Source organism: Mustela nigripes, chromosome X (genome assembly GCF_022355385.1).
Source record: "Mustela nigripes isolate SB6536 chromosome X, MUSNIG.SB6536, whole genome shotgun sequence".
In the NCBI taxonomy this organism is placed as follows: Eukaryota; Metazoa; Chordata; class Mammalia; order Carnivora; family Mustelidae; genus Mustela; species Mustela nigripes.
Window position 1 is genome coordinate 40,819,675 of NC_081575.1, and position 20,142 is coordinate 40,839,816.

Sequence of the window (20,142 nt, forward strand, 5' to 3'; positions counted from 1 at the left end):
AAATAAATAAATAAAATCTTTAAAAAAAAAATAAATAAATAAAAAAATAAAAAATAAAAATAAAAAAACCCACTGAAGTTGTTAGAAAGTATTAAATATACTTTTTTTCTTATTAGGGATCTGAAGCTTACCTAAAATGTTTTCAAATGAATAAAATTAGTGGGAAAAATACCTCTGTATCTAAATAAATGCAAAGGAGAAAGGTCAACACCAAAGTAACTAAAATATTGACCAGCTGGTATAACATTGTCAATGTACTATTAACTTAATACTCAAATGAAATCATACTTACCACTGTCATTATTTAATTACATAGTCTGTCAATCCCCTACCAATTAATTCTATATTAGTGAAGTCTTCATTGTCTTTTTTGGGGTCTACTTAGTCAATTTTGAAATGGATACAAAGGGAAATGAATGCCTATGTTTTAGCTTCACAGAATGTTAAGCTTTTACACCTGAAATGCTAATGATGAGAATTGATAAGAGCATCTATTTTCTGAAAAATTGGTTTCGATCCCAAATTAATTCTGAATAGAAAATCAGAAGGTGGTTAATATCAGTAATACCAAATATAATATCAATACAAAAAAGATTTAAACGTGCTATCACATTGCTTGAATTTGCTAACTCATTATCATGCCACTCCATAAGTCAATATACACTCTAACAATTTAAGTTCATGCCCCCCCTTCCAAAAATAAAAATAAGATGCAAATACTGGATTGACTACTTGGGTAAATATTTTCAAAGATTTCTGGCTGAGATGTAGAAAACAGCTCCACTATAAATGGCTGTTCTGAAGTCCCATCAGCGATGTGAATCCAGCGATATGACCAAAAATCTTCACGGTTTTCTATATGGATAGGATATTAGAATAAATAAAGGTAAATAATTATTCATGTATAAGCACAAAACTATTCACTGAAATACTTTTTACAACTTTCAATTTTAAAAGCTTACCTTTCTTTTTTGACCGCTGGACCCTTCCTACAAAAACTAAAATGCCAATAACATCACAGATATGATTTTTTGGCATATCATCCAGTTCTGACCTAAAAAAAGCAAAATGGTTAAATACTGTATTTTTAAACAGTGAAAAAGCATTCTGAAATTATGATTGTGAAAACATAGATCTATATAATTGATACAGCATAATTTGGGGTAGATTTTTGAGCAGTAATAATACACTGTTTCAGTGGCTAATGTTAAAAATTAATATTTAAGGTATTTTACATGAATATTCTACCTTGTGATAAACCGGTGATTTAATTTTGGCAATCTCCATTCAGGTTTCACCTGCTTTTCAGGAATGATAATTATGTTAGTTGGAGGATCTCGAAGGTTCAGGCAGATTTCTGAAAAACAAATATGTTACTTTAATATGACATTTAATATAGATAAAAGAATACACATGCGTATAAATTACACAGCAAAATATTAGCCTGAACTTTTTTGGGCCTACCACTAATTTTAAGAACTAGACCATTATCAATAGCTTCCTTTTACTCGTTCCTATATTATCATATCTACTTATCTCTCAACCAAAGGTTAGCAATTTCTTAGATTTTGTGTTTCATCATTTTTTTAATTAAAAAAAGGTTTAAAAAATCATTTATATTTGTTTGGTTTAGTTTTTAAATTTTATATGAATGACCTCACAGCATATTCAGTGTTCTAGGTCTACCCTTTTCACTCAACATTACAGTCTTAAAATTCACCCATGTAGCCGCATGTAGTGTTTTTTTTTTCTTACTCCCACTGCTGAATAATATTCCAGAGTGCTGATATATTACAATTTTTTTAACCTATTATTGTGTTGATGGACATCTGGATTATTTCCTGCTTTTGCTATTACAAACAGGGTCACTATCAATTTTTAGTACATGTCTCCCTGTGTACCCAGGCAAAACTTTTCTGGGGTATTATACCCAGAAGGGAAACCCTGGATTGTAGCATGTGCAAAAGTTCCACTCTATAGGCTAATTCCAAACTATTTTCAAGTAATTAACCTACTTACAGTTTTACCAGCAATGTGTAGGAATTCCCATTGATCAGCATCTTCTCCAAATTTTGCTACTACCAAATTTATTTTTTGTCAATTTAGTGACACAAAATGACAGTTTGTTGTGGTCTTCATTTGCACTTCTTTTATCACTAATTATGTTGAATGACATTTCATCTATTTATGATTCATCCATGCATCCTCTTTTTAATTTTTTTATTTTTAAAGATTTATTTTTATTTATTTGAGAGAGAGAGAGAGAGACAGGCAGCGGGGAAGGGGGCAAAGAGAGAAGGAGAGAGAGTAATTTTACTCTGCACTGAGCATGGAGCTGGAAGCAGGACTTGATCTCATGACCCTGAGATCAGGACCTGAGCCAAAATCAAGAGCTGGACACTTAACCAACTGCACCACCTACAAGTCCTTCATGCACTCACTTTTGTGAAATACCTGCTGTGTCATTTGCCCACTTTTCTACTGAATTTTTAAATTTAATTTTTGAAAAGATTGTATTTATTTTATTTTAGAGAGGGAGAACACAAACAGGAGGAGGGGCAGGAGGAATACCAGACTTCCTGCTGAGCAGGGAGACAGCCACTGGACTCCAACCCTAGGCTCAGGCAGACGCTTAACTGCTTACCAGGTTAACCACTGAGCCATCCAGGCACCCCTGATTTTTTCTTTAGTTGAAGGACTTCTTTTTATATATTGGATACTAATACTTTGTTGATTATATTATTGCAAATATATTCACCTATGTGTACATTGCTTTTTATTCTTTTCATGGTGTCTTTTGATGAAAAGAGTTAATTTCAAGGTAGGTGTGGTGGGGGTGGCAGGTGATGGGGAGGGGCAGTTTCCCCTTGCCGCTCCCTTATGGAGAAGGAGGCACCCTCAGCAGGCCCGGATGCTCTCATCTCCTCCTGTACTGAAAGGAAGGCACTGTCCTTCCCCCCACTTCCAGCTCCTCAAGAAGCATGGCCCCTGAGGCCTGTGTGGGCGAGTAAGCAGAGGCAGCCAGGACTAGGGCCAGATAGTGGAGGGGAAGCCTCATGGCAAAGCCGTATGGCCGGCCTCCAATTGGAACTGGAGCTACTCTGCCAAGGTTTAAAAACTTTAAATGAGAATAAAGAGTATTATTTACAAGGAACTGAGAATGAATAAGTCATCTCTAAGGGCTTCTAGGCTTTTTTTCATAAGAGAGACCATATTAAATTAATGTATTTAAAGATTGCATAATCCTGCCTCCAGCACCAGTGGTTTCTCTGTTTCGTGATCAATGTGACTCACAAGAACTTCTTTAGTAACAAATGAAATGATCCAGGGGCATGGAAAATAATGACTTTTACATTGGTTTGGGATTGGCTATGAGTTCCAGCATTTTCACTGGCAGGAACTTTACTTTGGGGGAAAAACAAAGTCTTCTGCCACTTGCCTGGAAGGGCTCCATGAGAGCAGGTCAAGGTGGCCACGCATATCTTAAAGAATGGTTGTGGTGAGCTGGATTGTTATCAATGGGAGCAGGTGAGGTGGCCAACCTTGCTGCATAAGCCTTCGCACCAGCCACCTTAGGGACTCGGGGGCTCTCAGCATCCTAGTGCATACTATGCCTTCCTCATACTTTGTAAATGAAAGACTTAATCTCATGGGAAAATTGAATGTTTGCTAAGTATTCTAGGATCTACAGTTATGGTCATTCATGCTCCAAAAGAAGGGGGGATCGAAACTTTAAACGGAATGTCTCACAAGCTGGGAGATCTAGGTTTTGTGGTGTTTGCAACACTTGTGGTCATTGTGTCATTGATATTAATCTTCATGGTGGGGCCTCGCCATGGACAAACATTCTCGTGTACATAACAATCTGCTCTGTAACTGGAGTGTTTTTAGTCTTCAGTGTTAAGGGCCTGGGCATTGCTATCAAAGAGCAGTATGCTAGAAAGTCTGTGCTGTGACATCCCCTGGCCTGAATTCTACCGCTGAGCCTTACAGTCTGTGTGAGCAGACAGATTAATTGCCTGAGCAGGGCCCTGGATATATTCAACACTAACATTGTGACTCCAATATATTACCTATTCTTTATAACATCAGTTTTTAACTTGTTCAGCTATTCATTTTATGGAGTGGCAAGTCAAGCCTGTTTATGATGTTGTTGTTACTTTAGTGGTTTCTTTACAATCATTGTGGGAATATTCTTGCTGCAATCCTTTAAAGACGTCAGTTTTAGTCTAGTAAGTCTCCCTGTGTCTTTTTAAAAAGATGAGAAAGCAATGAAGGCAAATCTCTCTAAAATGTATGGCGTTCTTAATAATAATGAAGAAAGCCTAACCTGTGGAACTGAACAATACAATGGTAAAAATATCTTCCGAGGAAATAGAAATCTCACAATTTTTAAAGAAAAATGTAATTAGGGACTCCTGGGTGGCTCAGTTAACCATCCGCCTTTGGTTCAGGGTCAATTTTGGGTCCTGGGATGGAGTCCTGAGTCAGGCTCCTTGCCTAGCAGGGAGCCAGCTTCTCTCTCTGCCTGCTGATCCCCCTACTTGTGTTCTCTTTCTTTCTGACAAATAAATAAAATCTTAAAAAAAATGTAATTAAAAGGTTAATCTACAATTGTGTTATAAAGTGAATTTGAGTATCAGAATGTGTCTGAAAAAGCACTGTTCTCAAAAATATGTTCTCTGGAGACAATGCTTTTTAAAGTTTCACTGATTTGGACCAAGAAATTACTTTTCTTATATTTACATGATGGTAGCTCACTAAAATGACCTCAGTACATGGTCCATTTCTAGTAACACTGTATAACTGTAGACGTATTTAAAATTTTCCTTCACCAAAATTTAAATGCACTGAATTCTAAGTCTATAAAAATGCTTTACTTTTTCATTGGTGATGAAAACCTGAAATGTACATTTGTCATCCCCACTCCATCAATCTCTGATCACTTGAAGGTTTCCTGATTTATAAAGGAACAAAATTTTCCTAATACATTATCCTGTGATTTACCTTACCTATAAAAATGACTCCTGTTTGATGGAATTATTTTAATCTTGAAATGTTATTTTAAGAGAATTCTAAGTTAGAAGAAAAAGTCAATTTACCAAACAAAAAAGGGTAGGAAGTTGCCTGATGGAGATGTTTCTAATGCTGTGACTTATCACCACACATTTGAGATGGTCTTCCTATTCCTTGATGGCACCTTGCTAAACCAGTGCCACCTGTGTCTTTCAGGCACCTGACTGATTTAATTCTTCACTTTCTCTAATCCCTTGATATCTGGAACTTTGATTACCATCTTATATCAGCTCTTGTATTTTTCAGCATATTTTCATGAGTTAACAACTCTGGGAAATAAAGTCAAAAGACTAATTTCTTAAATTTAGCTCATGTTATAATAAAAAGACAAATTGAAACCAAAAAAATTTCAATGTAGTTGGGCTTATTAATCATTCATTTACAAATGATATTTCCTGTGTCTTCTCCAAGAAAATCCTTCCTTATTCCAAGGTCAAATGCATACTTCTATATAAGTACTTATAAAAGTTTTGTCTTTTACATTTGCTGTATCTGGAATTGACATTTTATATGGGGTAAGGTAAGGATATTTGTCATTTTTTCTCAAGTATGTAATTATTTTTTCCAATACTATTTACTTCCTTGATGATCTGCATAGCACATCTATCATATCAAATTTTTGTGCATTTAAGACTATTTCTCAATCTTATTATGATTTGCTGGTCAGTTTGTCTATACCTATATCTATATTACATGGTCATAAATTTTTTATAATAACTCATAACATTTATGAGAGAAGTCTTCACTCCCTCTGTAGCCCCTTATTTTCTTCAGAACTATCTTGGCTATTCTCAATAATTATGTGCCTCCATATAAATTTTAGAATCAATTTGTCAGTTCCAGAAAAAAAATCTTACAGAATAACACTGAATTTGCAGATCAATTTTGGGGTACTTGATAAACTTATGAAACTGAGACTGACTTCCTACCTGGGAATAGGGGTTATTTCTTCATTTATTTAGAGGGCTTTCTATCCCCTTTTATGCAGTAGGTAGTATTTCCTAAGAATTTGCTGTTTAGCAAACAAAGATTAAAACAGGATGAAGAGGGGGCGCCTGGGTGGTTCAGTCAGTTGGACATCTAGCTCTTGATTATGGCTTGGGTCAGAAACTCAGAGTCCTGGGATCAAGCCATGCATCAGGCTCTGTGCTGAGGGTGGAGCCTGCTTGGAAGAATTTTCTCTCTTCCTCTTCCTCTGCACGCCCCCCCACCACCACATGCGAGCATGCTCTCTCTCTGTCTCAAAAAAAAAAAAAAAAAAAAGAGAGAGAGAGAGAGAAACCAAAAACCAGGATGATGATACTCGATTTCTCATCTTGCCTATTAGCAGTCACATGATTCGAAAATTCACTTTACCTTTAAGTGTTTCAGTCTTTTCACATACAAGTGAAGAAGTTTTGTGTTACATATTACGTTGTACCTACAAAATAGTGTGCATTTTACAAAGCACTTACACAGTCACAGTTACCTGATTATATTTAAGTTCCCTTCCAGCTCCAAAATGCTAGGATTTTGAATGAAATAAATAGTCCTTTCCTACCAAAACCCCAAACACTTGATTCTATTATCTCAATAGGTATTATATAATACAGTCCAAAAAAAATCTCAAGATTTTAAAATGTTTATTTGGGATGCTAGCTGAATACTATTGGATAAAAGGTAGGATAGAGTTATATGCAAAATAGCAATAATAAAACCATGTATTACTAGCAAATATGTCTTATGTTTTACAAGAGAATTTTCACCTATATAGGGTTCCATTTATTTGGTCTTTTAAAAAATTACATCTTAGTGTCTATAACTTGGAACTACATATGTAAATATGAAAAAATAAATCAAGATAAATTACCCCAATAGTCTGTCTTTCAACATCAATACCTGGAAGGCAGTGATAGTACCACAAACCCTTATTCCCTTACTGACCAACCCTAGCCCCCAATATATACTTTCTCATTTATCCTATTCATAACATACCCTTTTATTATTTGTAATCCCCACTCACACTTTTTTCTACCCAATTCATTCTCCCACTCTCCTGACCATTCATTCTTTTCTCAACTACATTTCTGTTCATTTCTGTTCCCTTTTTGTTTATCACATCTTCTTACTGTTTACTGTCATTAAACCTTGATTTATTGTAATCTGTTCATCTTACTTATCTGTACCATTAGACTACTTTTTCCATGTTTTTATTTAAATTTTGGTTGGTTATCATGCAGTGTAATTTATTACCCTGATAGACTAATTTTTGGGGATAGTACTCTGTATTACTTATCTTTGTATCTTCTGTGTCTAGCATGGTTTACAAAACTGTCTTCATTTCTCCTCAACAGATCATTAACCCATTTGAGCTTTTTAAAGATCACAAATCAGTAGTTCTCAACTTTAGCTGTGCATTAGAATTACCTGACGATTTTTAAAAGCACACCAACATCTTGGTTCCCTCCTCAGAGGGATTAAATCAGAATCTCTGAACCTGGCATGCTTACCGTTCTTTCAGGCTTCCCAAGCGATACTAATGTCCAGCCTGGGTTGAGATCTGCATATATGTGTAGGCTTAGCTAACGACAGCCTGCATATGGTTGCTTGATTTTGCAAATAAAGTTTCACTGTAACACAACCATGACCATTCCTTACATATTATCTCTGTCTGCTTTCACTCTATAAAGAGGCAGAGCTGTGTACTTATGACAGAAACTATATTTATTGCCTTTATAGAAATAGCTTGCTGACCCCCGATAAAGAGGGGAAAAAATCCTATTCCTTATTAAAAAAGTATGGGATAAAGTAAACTGATGCTGACACTGATAAAAAGTAAAACTGTTTTAAAGCTAAAAGAAACATTTTTTATATACGCTAATCCAAGCCCCTCATTTAAAAAAATAATTTATGTATTTGCAATTATTTACCTGAAAGTATAAATAGCCTCTCATATCTTAAAGAGAGTTTCCACTATGAAAATCTGGCCCTGTATTTCTTTACAGCAGAGGTAGCATTCTGCTAGATTCAATTTCAGTGTTCAGTTTTAGTAGCTGTTTATCTATTGATCACATGTTGCCTATTGTTCTACTTCCCATATGTTTTTAAGGTATAGAAACAGCCATTAGTACCAGACACATTTCTAGATTTCTCCACAGCCATGTAAAAATTGTGATTTAAATTAATTCTCGTTACACCAGGAAAATAGTGTATCTCATCAAAAGAACACTAGGTTAGGGGGCAGAAAAACTAGGTTTCATTTTTCACTATGCCAGTGACTTATTACATGACATCAACAAATTTACTTACCTTATCTGTTACTGATAAACGTCTCAATTTTTACTAAAGCATTTTTTTTCACCTAGATATGCTTGGTTGTGGAAAGGATTTACAAATTGATAGACATAATAATACATGTTGCGAATTAGCTTCTTTTCACCAGTTTTTTCCTATATATTCTCAAGTAAGTCCCAACGTCAATATTAGTTTAATTTCTTACCTTTCTATCATAAAAAGCAAAGAGATAATGGACTAATTGTATCAAACTACTAGGTAATGACTTGTTCATCCAGGAAGACATGATTGATGTCTATCAAATCCTTAAGATTTTAATAAAGAATCATATGAGATTTTCCTAAATAAACACATATTTAAGGAAACAGTGAAAAAAAGGCTATATTATCTGTACATTCCCCAAGTAATTAAACTTAAATGTGTTAGTAGGAAATTTAGAAATACATAGAAATACAGGTCCAGTATAAAACTATCGTGAACCAAAAACAATACTTAAATTTGCTGAGTGATATAATCTACAATTTTGAAAAATAGGCAAAAAATCCATATCCACATCTGAAAACAACCACTTAATTTTAATGCTTCAAAATATTTAGGATGACGCCAAGATGTCAAACTTTGATTTCAACACTAATTAGGAAGAGCCTTTTCAAAATTGCAGCAATTCAATTGCATTTGAATATTGACTGTGGGCTAGATAACAGCAATTTTTCATTTTTAAATTTCCTGATTTTGATAACTGTACTGTGACTATAGTATAGAATGTTCTTGTTCTTAGGAAATACACATCGAAATATTACTGAAATGTTCTAAGGTAAAGAAGATTGTGTGATGGCTGCCACTTACTCTCAAAGGTTTCAGAGGACAAATATATATATAGAGAGAGGTGAGGAATGATAAAGGTAAATGTTAACAATTGTTGAATCTGTGTAAAGGGTATATGGAGTTCTTTGTATTGTTCTTCCAACTTTTATGTAAGTTTGAAATTATTCCAAAATAAAATGCTGTCAAAACCTTTTTGGATAGCACCTTATAGTAACAGAAAAGCATATTTAAGTCATTAATTTAGTATTATAAGACAAAAATGAAAAGTAAGTACATCCTAAGTGGAGTTCATTCAGTAATCAACAATAAACATCTCACATTATTTTTTCTTAATAAATGCAATAATAAATAATTTATTAAGTGATTGTTTAAAATTTTTATAGATAAAGGAATTTAAAGGTTTACCAGGTTCTAACTGATTCAGCAATTTTTAAGAGCCTTTGACTGATATGGTACTTTGAAAATTTATACAAACAAAATAGCCATAAAGCAATAAATTGATTCAATACTTAACCCATTGTAGAAATTAGTTTGATCTGTGGATCCACAGGCAGAGGCTGCATCCTGAATGGATAACTCTTTTTGACGGAATAATCCTGAAGAAGAAGAACTAAACCAACCCGCAAACTTTTATACCATTCAGGACACAGGGCATTCCACATAATCACTGACACAGTGCCTGAACTGTCAGCAACTTCCAGAAAGGTCTAGAAAAAAGAGTGAAAAAGCACATGCATATCTGTTACTTTTATCTACAGAGCATTCTAATTTTAAGAACAAGAAAGCAAAAATATAGGGTGATGACTGAATAAATTATGATATAATCTGTAACCATGAAAAGCTATAAATGATTTCTAGTGATAGAAAATACTTAAGGAAATGTTAAGTGATACAAAATTGTATGTACAATGATTTCCATTTTGTAAGATAATTTAATATATGACAGTCATGTAATATATGGTATGTATACCTATACACAGATATGTGATACATATGACATACATATGAAATATATATGTGCATATATATGCCGTAGATATGTAGACATGATATATACATACAAAAAGGAAATAAAACACGTTAATATTAATACTGGCTCTGTTAGAATTTGGGGTGGTATTACTTATCAGCTTTATTTATAGAGCTTTCTGCATTTCCCAAATTCCCTCAAAGTATCTATAACTGTTTTAATGAAAGCTTAATAAAACATCTAAAATAATTTTTGTTAACATGTGAAAATATGGTAAAATGTTAAATAAAAAAACAAACAGGACAGAAATCAGGAAGGTAGTTCTCACTGGCATTATATGGCACAGAGAGTCAAGGTAACAGAAAAGTATCAGCTAGATTTCACAATTAGAAGGTCTCCAGTGAGTGACCAGCTGAAGAAAAAAGTCAGACCAATTGTGTTGAAAAGTAAACGCGAGGAAAGAAAGTAAAAACATCTAACAGAGACTACTTCTCTAAAGAGTTTGCCAGAAGAGAAGAGAGGGAATACAGGAATCCTGAGGCCCAAGGAGATTTTTGGATTTTTTTTCCTCATGAAAGACTAGAGTATGTCTCTATGCTGGTGTAGAAAGCACAGTAGAGAAGAAAAGGTTGAAGATAAAGAAAAAACTGTGAAGGAGACCAACTGAATTAGGGAACTACAAGGTACCAATACAGAAAGATTTCTTTTTGCATAAGAAATTACATAGAAAAATACCTTGAAATATACATTTATATATGTTTTAAACATTATTAAACTTATAAAATATTTTTGTACATAAGTTATCCTAATATGGAGTCAGTTCTGTAAGCTATAATCTATAACCATTAAATTAACATGTAATATCTTGTCATTACTTATACCTGGTATGGCTCAATCATCTTTTTATCAGGTTTTCCATAGTATCGCAGTTTGGATTTATGCAAGATTCTCACAAGCAATGCAGGAAAATTCCTTCTGTTAGCCCAGGTCATTTCAAGGTGAGACAGGGAAATTATTTTGGTATCTAGAATTAAAGAAAATAGAATAGAAAAAAGTCCTACTTAACATGTCATGTTTATTTAAAAATTGTTTTAATGGTTAAAAATGGTAGCCAGATCATCCCCACAGCAACTCCTTCTCACCAGCTAAACGGGTCTACATACTTTCTAAATAAAAAATTAATAATACATGCTATCCTTAATAGCTAATATATAGGGGTGCCTGGGTAGCTCAGTCAGTTAAGCAGCCAACTCTTGGCTCAAGTCATGATCTCAGAGTCGCTGGGCGTGGAGATCCTGCTTAACACTTTTTCTCTCCTACCTACCACCCCTCCCAACTCTCACACGCATGCATTTTCCCTCTTTCTCTCTTAAAAAAATAGCTAATATATAAATATGTCATACTATGTGCCCAGCACGAAGGTAAATATCTATATTAACTAATATACTATTCCGTCTCGAATGTCCTCTGTCTTGTCGAACTGGGTAATTACTACCTGAAAGACTTGGATCTAAACTCATCTCTCCCTGGGTGGGGGAATGGGTGAAACAGATAAAGGGGATTAAAAGAACACATATTCTGATGAGCACTGAGAAATGTATAGTATAGTTAAATCATTACATTGTACACCTGAAACCAATATAACAGTGTATGCTAATTACACGTCAATAAACTCATCTCCCTTAAGAAATTTTGTGGGAAAAACTCAATGCCATGGAATATTTTCCCACTACCAAGCACGTACATATTTAATTTATAGAATTGTTTTATGATGTATTTCTGTATTGCCCTCACCGTAGTTTTATGCGTGTAAGTTCTGTATTTCCCAAAAATGCCAGACCAGGACTTTTGCACTTGCTCTTCCCTCTGTCTGGAATATCTTTTTAGATGCCAGAGTGACTTCCTTCCTCCTCTCCTTCAAGTTTTGCTCAAAGGTCACTTTCTCAGTGATGTTATTCCTTACTATCCTATTGAAAATGGATCCCTTTACTTATGCCTCATCCCATCTTATTTTTCTACTTAGCACTCATTATCTTCTCATATGTCATATAATTTACTTTGAAATTTTAATCTCTATGCCTGCTGGCAAATACAAAAACTGCTTAAAAGCTATTCACCATCTTTAAAATATTAACTTGTAGTTTTTATTTTATTCTTCCTTGGCTTAAGAGAGGTTTGACTGGCAATTTTATCTACATTTTACTCTTTCATAGCCCACTCTCAACTGTTAAAACCTTAATTTGTATTTATTCCAATATTTTATTTCACAAGGTATCTCCCACTTCCATTTTAATTTACCTAACATATTATCTACTTAACATTTTGGCATGAAAACCATAGTTGTAATTTCTTTTTAATAAGAATTTAAGTGGAATGTTGTAGTTACACCTGTATCATTAAAAAGAATACTGTTTTGGGGTGCCTGGGTGGCTCAGTGGGTTAAAGCCTCTGCTTTCGGCTCAGGTCATGGTCTCAGGGTCCTGGGATCGAGCCCCACATCGGGCTCTCTGCTCAGCAGGGAGCCTGCTTCCTCCTCTCTCTCTCTCTCTCTCTCTCTCTCTCTCTGTCTGCCTCTCTGCCTACTTGTGATCTCTGTCTGTCAAATAAATAAATAAAATCTTTAAAAAAAAAAAAAGAATACTGTTTTTAGTCTTCAGACATCTTGTATAATTTTCCTTTTATAGTCTTCCAAAACATTAATAGCGCAGTCATAGGTCCTAATATTTGCTTTTTAATTAGGTAAAATTATGGATCAACTCTGAATTACCTGAAATGTATGTGGAACACTCTTGGTCAATGAAGGCATGTCTACTTGCACTAACTAGAATAAATTCAAGAGTTATATGCTTTTGTAAAACCAGAGTTCTAAGAGCCACTGCTTTCACTATAATTGGGTCCACAGAGTCAGCTGTGATCAGACAACTGCCTGGTTAATGTTTTCCCAGTTTGGGTTTTTAACTCACAAACTTCATAGAATATACATATCTCTCAAATCCAAAAAAGAAATTTCAGGCTATACACAGACAATGAAGAATCTGTATAAATTCATAGAAATGTGTGCATTTTTATAAGAATGAAAATAAATAAACTAGATATTCAATATTAAATGTTAGATAGCAAACGATGGAACAGTGATTCTAAAACTTTCTGGTCTCAGGAGACTTTCACATTCTTAAAAATTACTGAAGACCTCAAAAAGCTTTTATTTATGTGGGTAATAACACTTGCAATATTATAAAGTAAAACTAAGAAATAAAATATTATTCATTAACTCCCTTAAAAAGCAATAAGCCTATTAAGTATTTTTATATATAAATACATATATATACATATACATCTATATATATATATAAAATACATAATGAGGCTGTATTCTCTAAAACATACATGAGATATATATGAGACTGTATTCTCTAAACAAGGAATCTAGTAAGAAGAGTGGCACTGATTTACATTTTTGTAAATCTTTTTAGTGTCTAGCTTAATAGAAGACACTGGATACTCATTTCTTTGGCATTCAGTCTGTTTCAATGTCACATATCTTGTAGCCTCTGGAAGACTCCACTGTATACTTTCAAAGAATTAGAGTGCTAAAAAGTAAATGAAGTCTTAGTGATATTATTATGAAAATAGTTCTGATGTGAATCCTTTGAAAAGGTCTTCAGGATATCTCTAGAGGTCCTTGAAGCATACAGTAAAAACCACTGCAAAAGAATAAAAATAAAATGGCACCATGTTTTACAAACATAGATAAGTCCTGAAAAATTATTACAAATGTAGTACACAGGAAAAAATCCATAAATCCAAATCATTTATCATGGCAAATATCCTCAAGCAAATACTCTCAAACCAAATACAGCAATATGCCAAATTACATCATGTCCAGGTGAAGTCCTAAACACCCTGTGTCATTCAAGAGGAAGTTATAATAAATTGTGAATAATTCTGGATATTGACAAAAAGATCAAAGTTTAAATAACTTAGTTAAAACATTAAGGGTAACCTCTAGAAAAACACAAATTAATGTATAGCTTCTAAAGCACTGTAAGATAAAGGAGTTTAAATCTTGCAAAAGTAAAAAAAAATAATAATGCATGGCGTATAGCAAACAAAGTAGTTCTGCAAGAAGGGTATAAAAACATCATTAATGACTTTAATTGGATTAAATTCATCTCTTGAAAGAAAAAGAATTGGTTTGGGTTAAAAACCCAAAATCTTAGCTATGTATTTCTTTTAAAAGGCAAATGTAAAACAAAATAGGAAAAAGGAATGGACAAAGATACATACACTAGGTCAGTTCTCAAAAATGTGGCATTTGCACCAACAGGTTCATTAACTACCAGTGAACTTCCTAGAAATGCAAATTCTAGGGCCCTACCATAGACCTACTGAATCAGAAACTGGTGGTGGGGCCCAGAAATCTGCATTTTAAAACGCCTGAAGTGATATGGATGCCCATTTATATGTGAGAACCACTGCCCAAAATGCCAACTACAAGACAGCAGCAGTAGTAAATAGTACTATCAAGGCAAAATAGAATTCCAGACACAAAAGAACAAAAAAATTTCATACTGATAAAAGGTTAAAAATTCACCAAGATTACTATGTTATGAAACTTTATACATTATAGTAACATCTAAATCAAAAACTTATAGAAATATAAAGAGAAATGAACAAAACCACATCATAAAGAGAAGGCAATATTCCTCTTGGAGAAATGGGCAAATAAAATAGATTTTAAAATAAGAATAATTTAAAAACTTGTTATAGGGGCGACCGGGTGGCTCTGTCGGTTGAGTCTACCTTTGGCTCAGGTCATGATCCTGGGTCCTGGGATCAAGCTTCACATCTGGGTTCCCTGCTCTATGGGGAATCGGTTTCTCCCACTCCCGCTGTCCCTTCTCACCCCTCCTTGTGCTCTCCCTCTCAAAGTAAATAAATAAAATCTTTTTAAAAACTTGTTATAAGAGACTTCATATCTAATAAGTAAGCTTTTTCTAAAATTTTGAGGGTTAAAGAGGAATTCAATTTTAAAATCAGAAAATGTAAATAATGAGTAAAAATAAAATCTCTACACTTCAAAACCTAGTGTACATAGCCAAAGCAGTTTCCATGGGAAATTTCAGAATTTCAAAAGCTTTTGGAATAAATAAACAAAGAAATAAGCGAACCAAGCATTCAACTCAAGAAGGTAGTACAAAAAAGTATGAACAAAAGAAATACAAGAAGTTAAAGATGATAGTGTTAATTAAGTAGAAAATATCTCCCCAATAAAGACTTAATTAGAAAATCCAAAAGTCTTTTTATAAAATACTAATAAAACAGACAAGTCTCTGGCAAGGCTGACCATAACAAAGGGTAAATACATTTAAGAATGTAAAAGGGAATGAAACAAGACTAAAAAATTTAAAAAATATAAACTAAAATTTAAAAATAGAGACTACTGCATACAACTTGGAGATCTAGTTGAAATGGTATTTTCTAGTAAAATATCAACTCTCACAAATGGACTCAAGAAGAAGAGTCATTAATTTCATTACTTTTTCTGAGAAACTGAAAAGGAGTTATTCTCTCAACCCCCATCCTGGCCCAAGGCCCCAGGTTCTAATAGTTTTAGAGATAAATTCTACCAAACCTTCAATGAACAAATATTTTCTGTAAGCACAGAAAAACAAGCAAGTTTCCCAACTCATTCTACTAGGCTAATATTAATTGAACTGATATCAATATGAGGTTAAAATATAGTAAATCCCTAAAAAACAAAACCTATGGAATAAATTCACTTTAAATATACAGATGTAAATACAACAACCATGACCAAGTAGAGATATAAAAGTAATTCAACATTAGAAAATCCATCAATGTAATTTATTTAATGCGTTTCTTTATTCAATAAACACTTATTGAAAGCACTCAGCAGACACCGTTCTGGGTGTAAGAGAAATGCGCCACAGCAGTGAAAAAAACAGAAGCCTTGCCCTCATGAATCTTATAAACCAGTGGGAGGAAAAAGAAAACAGAATTAATAATTTCAGAATGTTATCAATTCTATGAAGGGCATTTCCATGGTGATGCAATAAATAATAATAAATGAGGAGGGAACACATATTTAAACAACCCTTTCTAACGTGTTTTATATATTTGAGTTGAAACCTGAAGATGGGAAGGAACTTTCCAGAAAGAGGAAAAAACAGGAGCAACTGACTAGAGGCAAGACAGAACAAGGAGGTTTGAGATAAAAAATAAGGCTCATATTTTGGAAATAAAATGGTGGAGGTGAGGGATTAGAGAGGTGAACAAGGGGATTCAGTAAGGCAGGGGTCTATAAACTATAGCCCCTGAGCTAAATCTGGCTTGCTGCCAGGTTTTGTAAATAAAATTCTACTAAAAAAACAGCCAAACCTATTAGCTTACATATTGCCTATGGCTGCTTTTGCTATACTCTGGCCAAGTTGAATAGCTGTGATTATGTGTCTGAAAAAGGCAAAAAGATTCACTATCTGGTCATTTAAAGCAAGTTCGTCCACACCACAGGGCCTTGCTCACCCTGATAGGAGGTCTGGATTGTTGTCTAAGTGCAATGGGGAGCCACTGCAGAGATTTAGACAGGAGACGGGCATGATCTAACATCCATTTTGAAAAGCTGTCTTTGAGATCACAATATTGGTTACCTTTGGAGTAGGATATTGACCAGGAGAGGGCATTAGGGAGACTTCTGAGATGCTTACAATGTTCTGTGTCTTGATTTGGGGTGGGGTGGGGAGGTGGTTTCAAGCTTTAAGCTTTTTTTTTTTTTTTTTTTAATTTCAAGCTGTATTTTTAAGACTTTAACACATTGTACATATCATGCCTTAATAGAAAAGTTTTTAAAAGCACAAAAATGCACCATAAACAAAGAGAAGAGGGAGTGTGAGAATGTAATCTGCAATATATAACAAATACTATCCATTAGCAAAGAATTCAGAAAAGTCAAGACATAATTTTAAATTAATATAATATGGGGAAATGGGCATTCATACATATGTTAGTGGGAATATAAATCAGTAAAACCTTTTCAGATGATTTGTCAATATCCATTACATGAAATAGTTTAAATACTGTTTAACTCAGCAATTTCACTTCTAGGAATCTATCCATCTCACAGAAATACTTAAACACAATGAACAAGTATGTGTATATCCTAATGATGTTCTGTGCTAGATCTAAAACTAAAAAACCAGTAACAGCCTAAAATTGATAATTATCCATTCACATGGACATGATTATATAAATTATGGTACACCCATAGTGTGGAAGTGTGTATGAGCAGATATACATTAAAGATGCTTGAGTAAGTGTAAACAGCAAATCATGCCACGCCATAGAATTTTTTTTTCCGGTGATACGCACCAAACTGCTGAACCTTTGGAGTTTTGAGATCAAAGTTGAAGTCATAGGAAAAGGAGGTAAAGGGGTATTTCATTCCACCCCAACATTTTATTTTTCAAAATTTTAAACATACGGCAAACTTGAAAGAACACCAATATATGCCCACTTCTAGATTTTTGTGGTCAAAATTATGCTATACCTGGGTCTTACACATTTTTAATATACGTTTTATGTTTGCACAAATAAAGTGCTTTTAATATTATCATGCCCATAGGTGTTCAATAAATGTTTGCTTTTCAGTCTGTATTGCTATTTTTCTTGCTAGCCAACAATATACTTTTAAATATAGTTTGGATTTTTTAGCACCTAGACACTGCCTTTTGTAATAAAAATATGTATTCAATAATGGATATCACTTCCATAGTCAGAAAAATGAAATATATTTTTATAAATATTATTCCCCTCTTAATTCTTCTGGACACCAAATTTTTCATTTGTGTATTCAATCTTAAAAATAAAAATGGTCAACACTTAGGGTAGTAATGCAGTGCTGCCTTATTCCATGCTTGAGATAAAAATCATTCCATTATTTCATCTCTGAAATGACTATCTTGTTTTTAAAGCTTAAGTTATTTAAATCATCCTTGTTCACACGTTTCTGTAACATCCTTTTTCCCTTATAACTGGATATTACTTTAATTTCATATTTTTGATCCAGTTGTCTTTTCACTTTCAAGCCTGTTGCTGATATACGTCATAGCAAGATTACGTATGAGCTAATACGACTGCAATGGAAAAAAAAAACCTGAAAAACAGTAGATGTAGAAAATAACACCTTCCTTCCTTAAGTACTTTGTTTTATTTCATTTTTTTGCATTTAATTTGGTTCCCATTCCATACACGTACATGCCTATAGTATTATCATTCCCCTTCCATCTCTGATAAAATATGTTTTACAGCAGTTGCTGATGACGAACCGGCATTTTCAGGCTAACTTCCTACTTCTGGTACAGAAGAATTAAACTCGGGTCAGTATTGTCCGTGATACGCAATTAATAACATAAAAATGAAAATTCCAAGCCTGTCCACAAAAACCACACATTCAAAGAAGCAGTATTTACATAACTGCTACACTCTAAGCCATAAAAATGGCGTTTCATTAATGCAAGTTATTACGGAATACATCACAGAACATCCTTTTTTGAATGAAGGTTAAAACACGCAAAACCACAAATATTTATGACTTTTATGCCGAATTCAAATCTATACACTCGCCAGCCAAGACAGAAAAGTACTAGTTCCACAAGTGGAATGGGACTGAAATGAAGATAATTCCACCGGAGTCAAACGCACATACAAGTATGCATGCCAGATTAAATCTGAGATGTATTCAGACACTTCCTAAATGGTCATTTGAATAATCAAAGCAAGGAACGGTCTGTGCAAATTTATTAAGCGAGCGCCAATCCGACATCCAGGAGCACTTGTTTATTCCCACTCGCGGCTTGAAATGAACAATACCAAAGCACCCTCGTTTCCTTTCCCACTAACGCAAGCTCCCGAAAACTAATATTTTTAACCCCTCCGTCGTTCCCCATTACTTACTGTTAAAATTGTGTTCCTCAGGTTGCTTGTTGGTTAACCAGATATCTCCATACGGATCTTCGTTATTCCACAGGGGCAGGTAATGACTCTTCCCGCCTCTTAAAGGCCTCTCCGGTACCTCCTCGTGCGCACTATTTCTGAATGGAGTTTCTAGAGAAATAGCCTCTAGGGTCTCTCCACAGTGAACGTTATCTATGCACAGGATCCCCTGGCCTAACCTTCTTTCGTTGTAAAGACAAGAGACTCTGGAAATTTTCATTTCTATGCCAACTTTAAGAATATTTTTATAGACGAGAAAGTTCAGGCTGGGGTCCAGGTAGCACTTCTCCTGGTACACCCCGTCTGAAATCGTCACATCATAGCAGTAAAGGGGAGGTTTGGGTATCCTGTCGCGCGGCTCATCCTCTAACAGGTACCGCTGGACGGCCAGCACAGCGACAGGCACCACCTCCGACGGGGTGACCCACTGCAGAGGTGAATCCGTTATCTGCTCGAGGACCTTTTGGATCCAGGACCTGCGCCCGCGGGAACCGGCCCTTCGGATCACCCCTCCCGGGACCCCAGCCCGATTTCTCTCAGGATTCGGAAAATCTAGACCGGCATGTGAGGGGCCGGCCTGAGGCTGACCTGACTCACCAGACATTGTCGGGTAACTGCGTACTCTCTTCACTCCCCAAAGCTAGTCTGCCCCGTCCAAAGCTGAGGACTGAGAAGCCGCGCGCTTGGGCGACGAGCGCTAGCTACTCTGCTCCCGCCGACTGGCAAAGCTCCGCCCCCGAAGCGAGGCTGCAAAGACGTGCCGCGTGCAGGCGTCAGCTCTCTCGCCCCACCCATCTCTCGGCGCGCTTCCAACTCGCCGGCACTGTTACTAGGCAGTCACACGCGCGGTTACGTAGCAGATCCTCCCACCTGGTGCCAGCCGGGTTGCCAGGGGAGGAGGAGGGGAGGGACGGTGTTGGTCGCCATGGTTCCCAAAACGTCGCATGAGGGAGGGGGAGGAGCACTCGTGGTCCTTCTAGAAAGGA

The 20,142-nt window shown here is 35.1% G+C and overlaps 1 protein-coding gene and 1 pseudogene across 3 annotated transcripts in view; one reads left to right on the forward strand and one right to left on the reverse strand.

The window, feature by feature from the left end:
- Window positions 1-19,909, reverse strand: part of RADX (RPA1 related single stranded DNA binding protein, X-linked) — an 80,177-nt gene extending 60,268 nt beyond the window's left edge. The window contains exons 1-6 of one of the 3 annotated variants that reach the window (XM_059385518.1): window positions 19,118-19,909; window positions 11,026-11,168; window positions 9,689-9,881; window positions 1,249-1,357; window positions 963-1,054; window positions 733-855 (exon numbers count right to left, since the gene is read on the reverse strand). In XM_059385518.1, the coding sequence (XP_059241501.1) occupies window positions 733-855; window positions 963-1,054; window positions 1,249-1,357; window positions 9,689-9,881; window positions 11,026-11,168; window positions 19,118-19,760 (1,303 nt within the window). In that variant the 5' untranslated portion in view covers window positions 19,761-19,909. Of the gene's footprint in view, window positions 1-720; window positions 856-962; window positions 1,055-1,248; window positions 1,358-9,688; window positions 9,882-11,025; window positions 11,169-19,117 lie in introns of all 3 variants that reach the window. The other 2 variants (XM_059385517.1, XM_059385516.1) reach the window with 2 other exon arrangements.
- On the forward strand, window positions 3,333-8,235 carry LOC132007632 (magnesium transporter NIPA2-like; annotated as a pseudogene).
- Window positions 19,910-20,142: the final 233 nt, after the last annotated feature.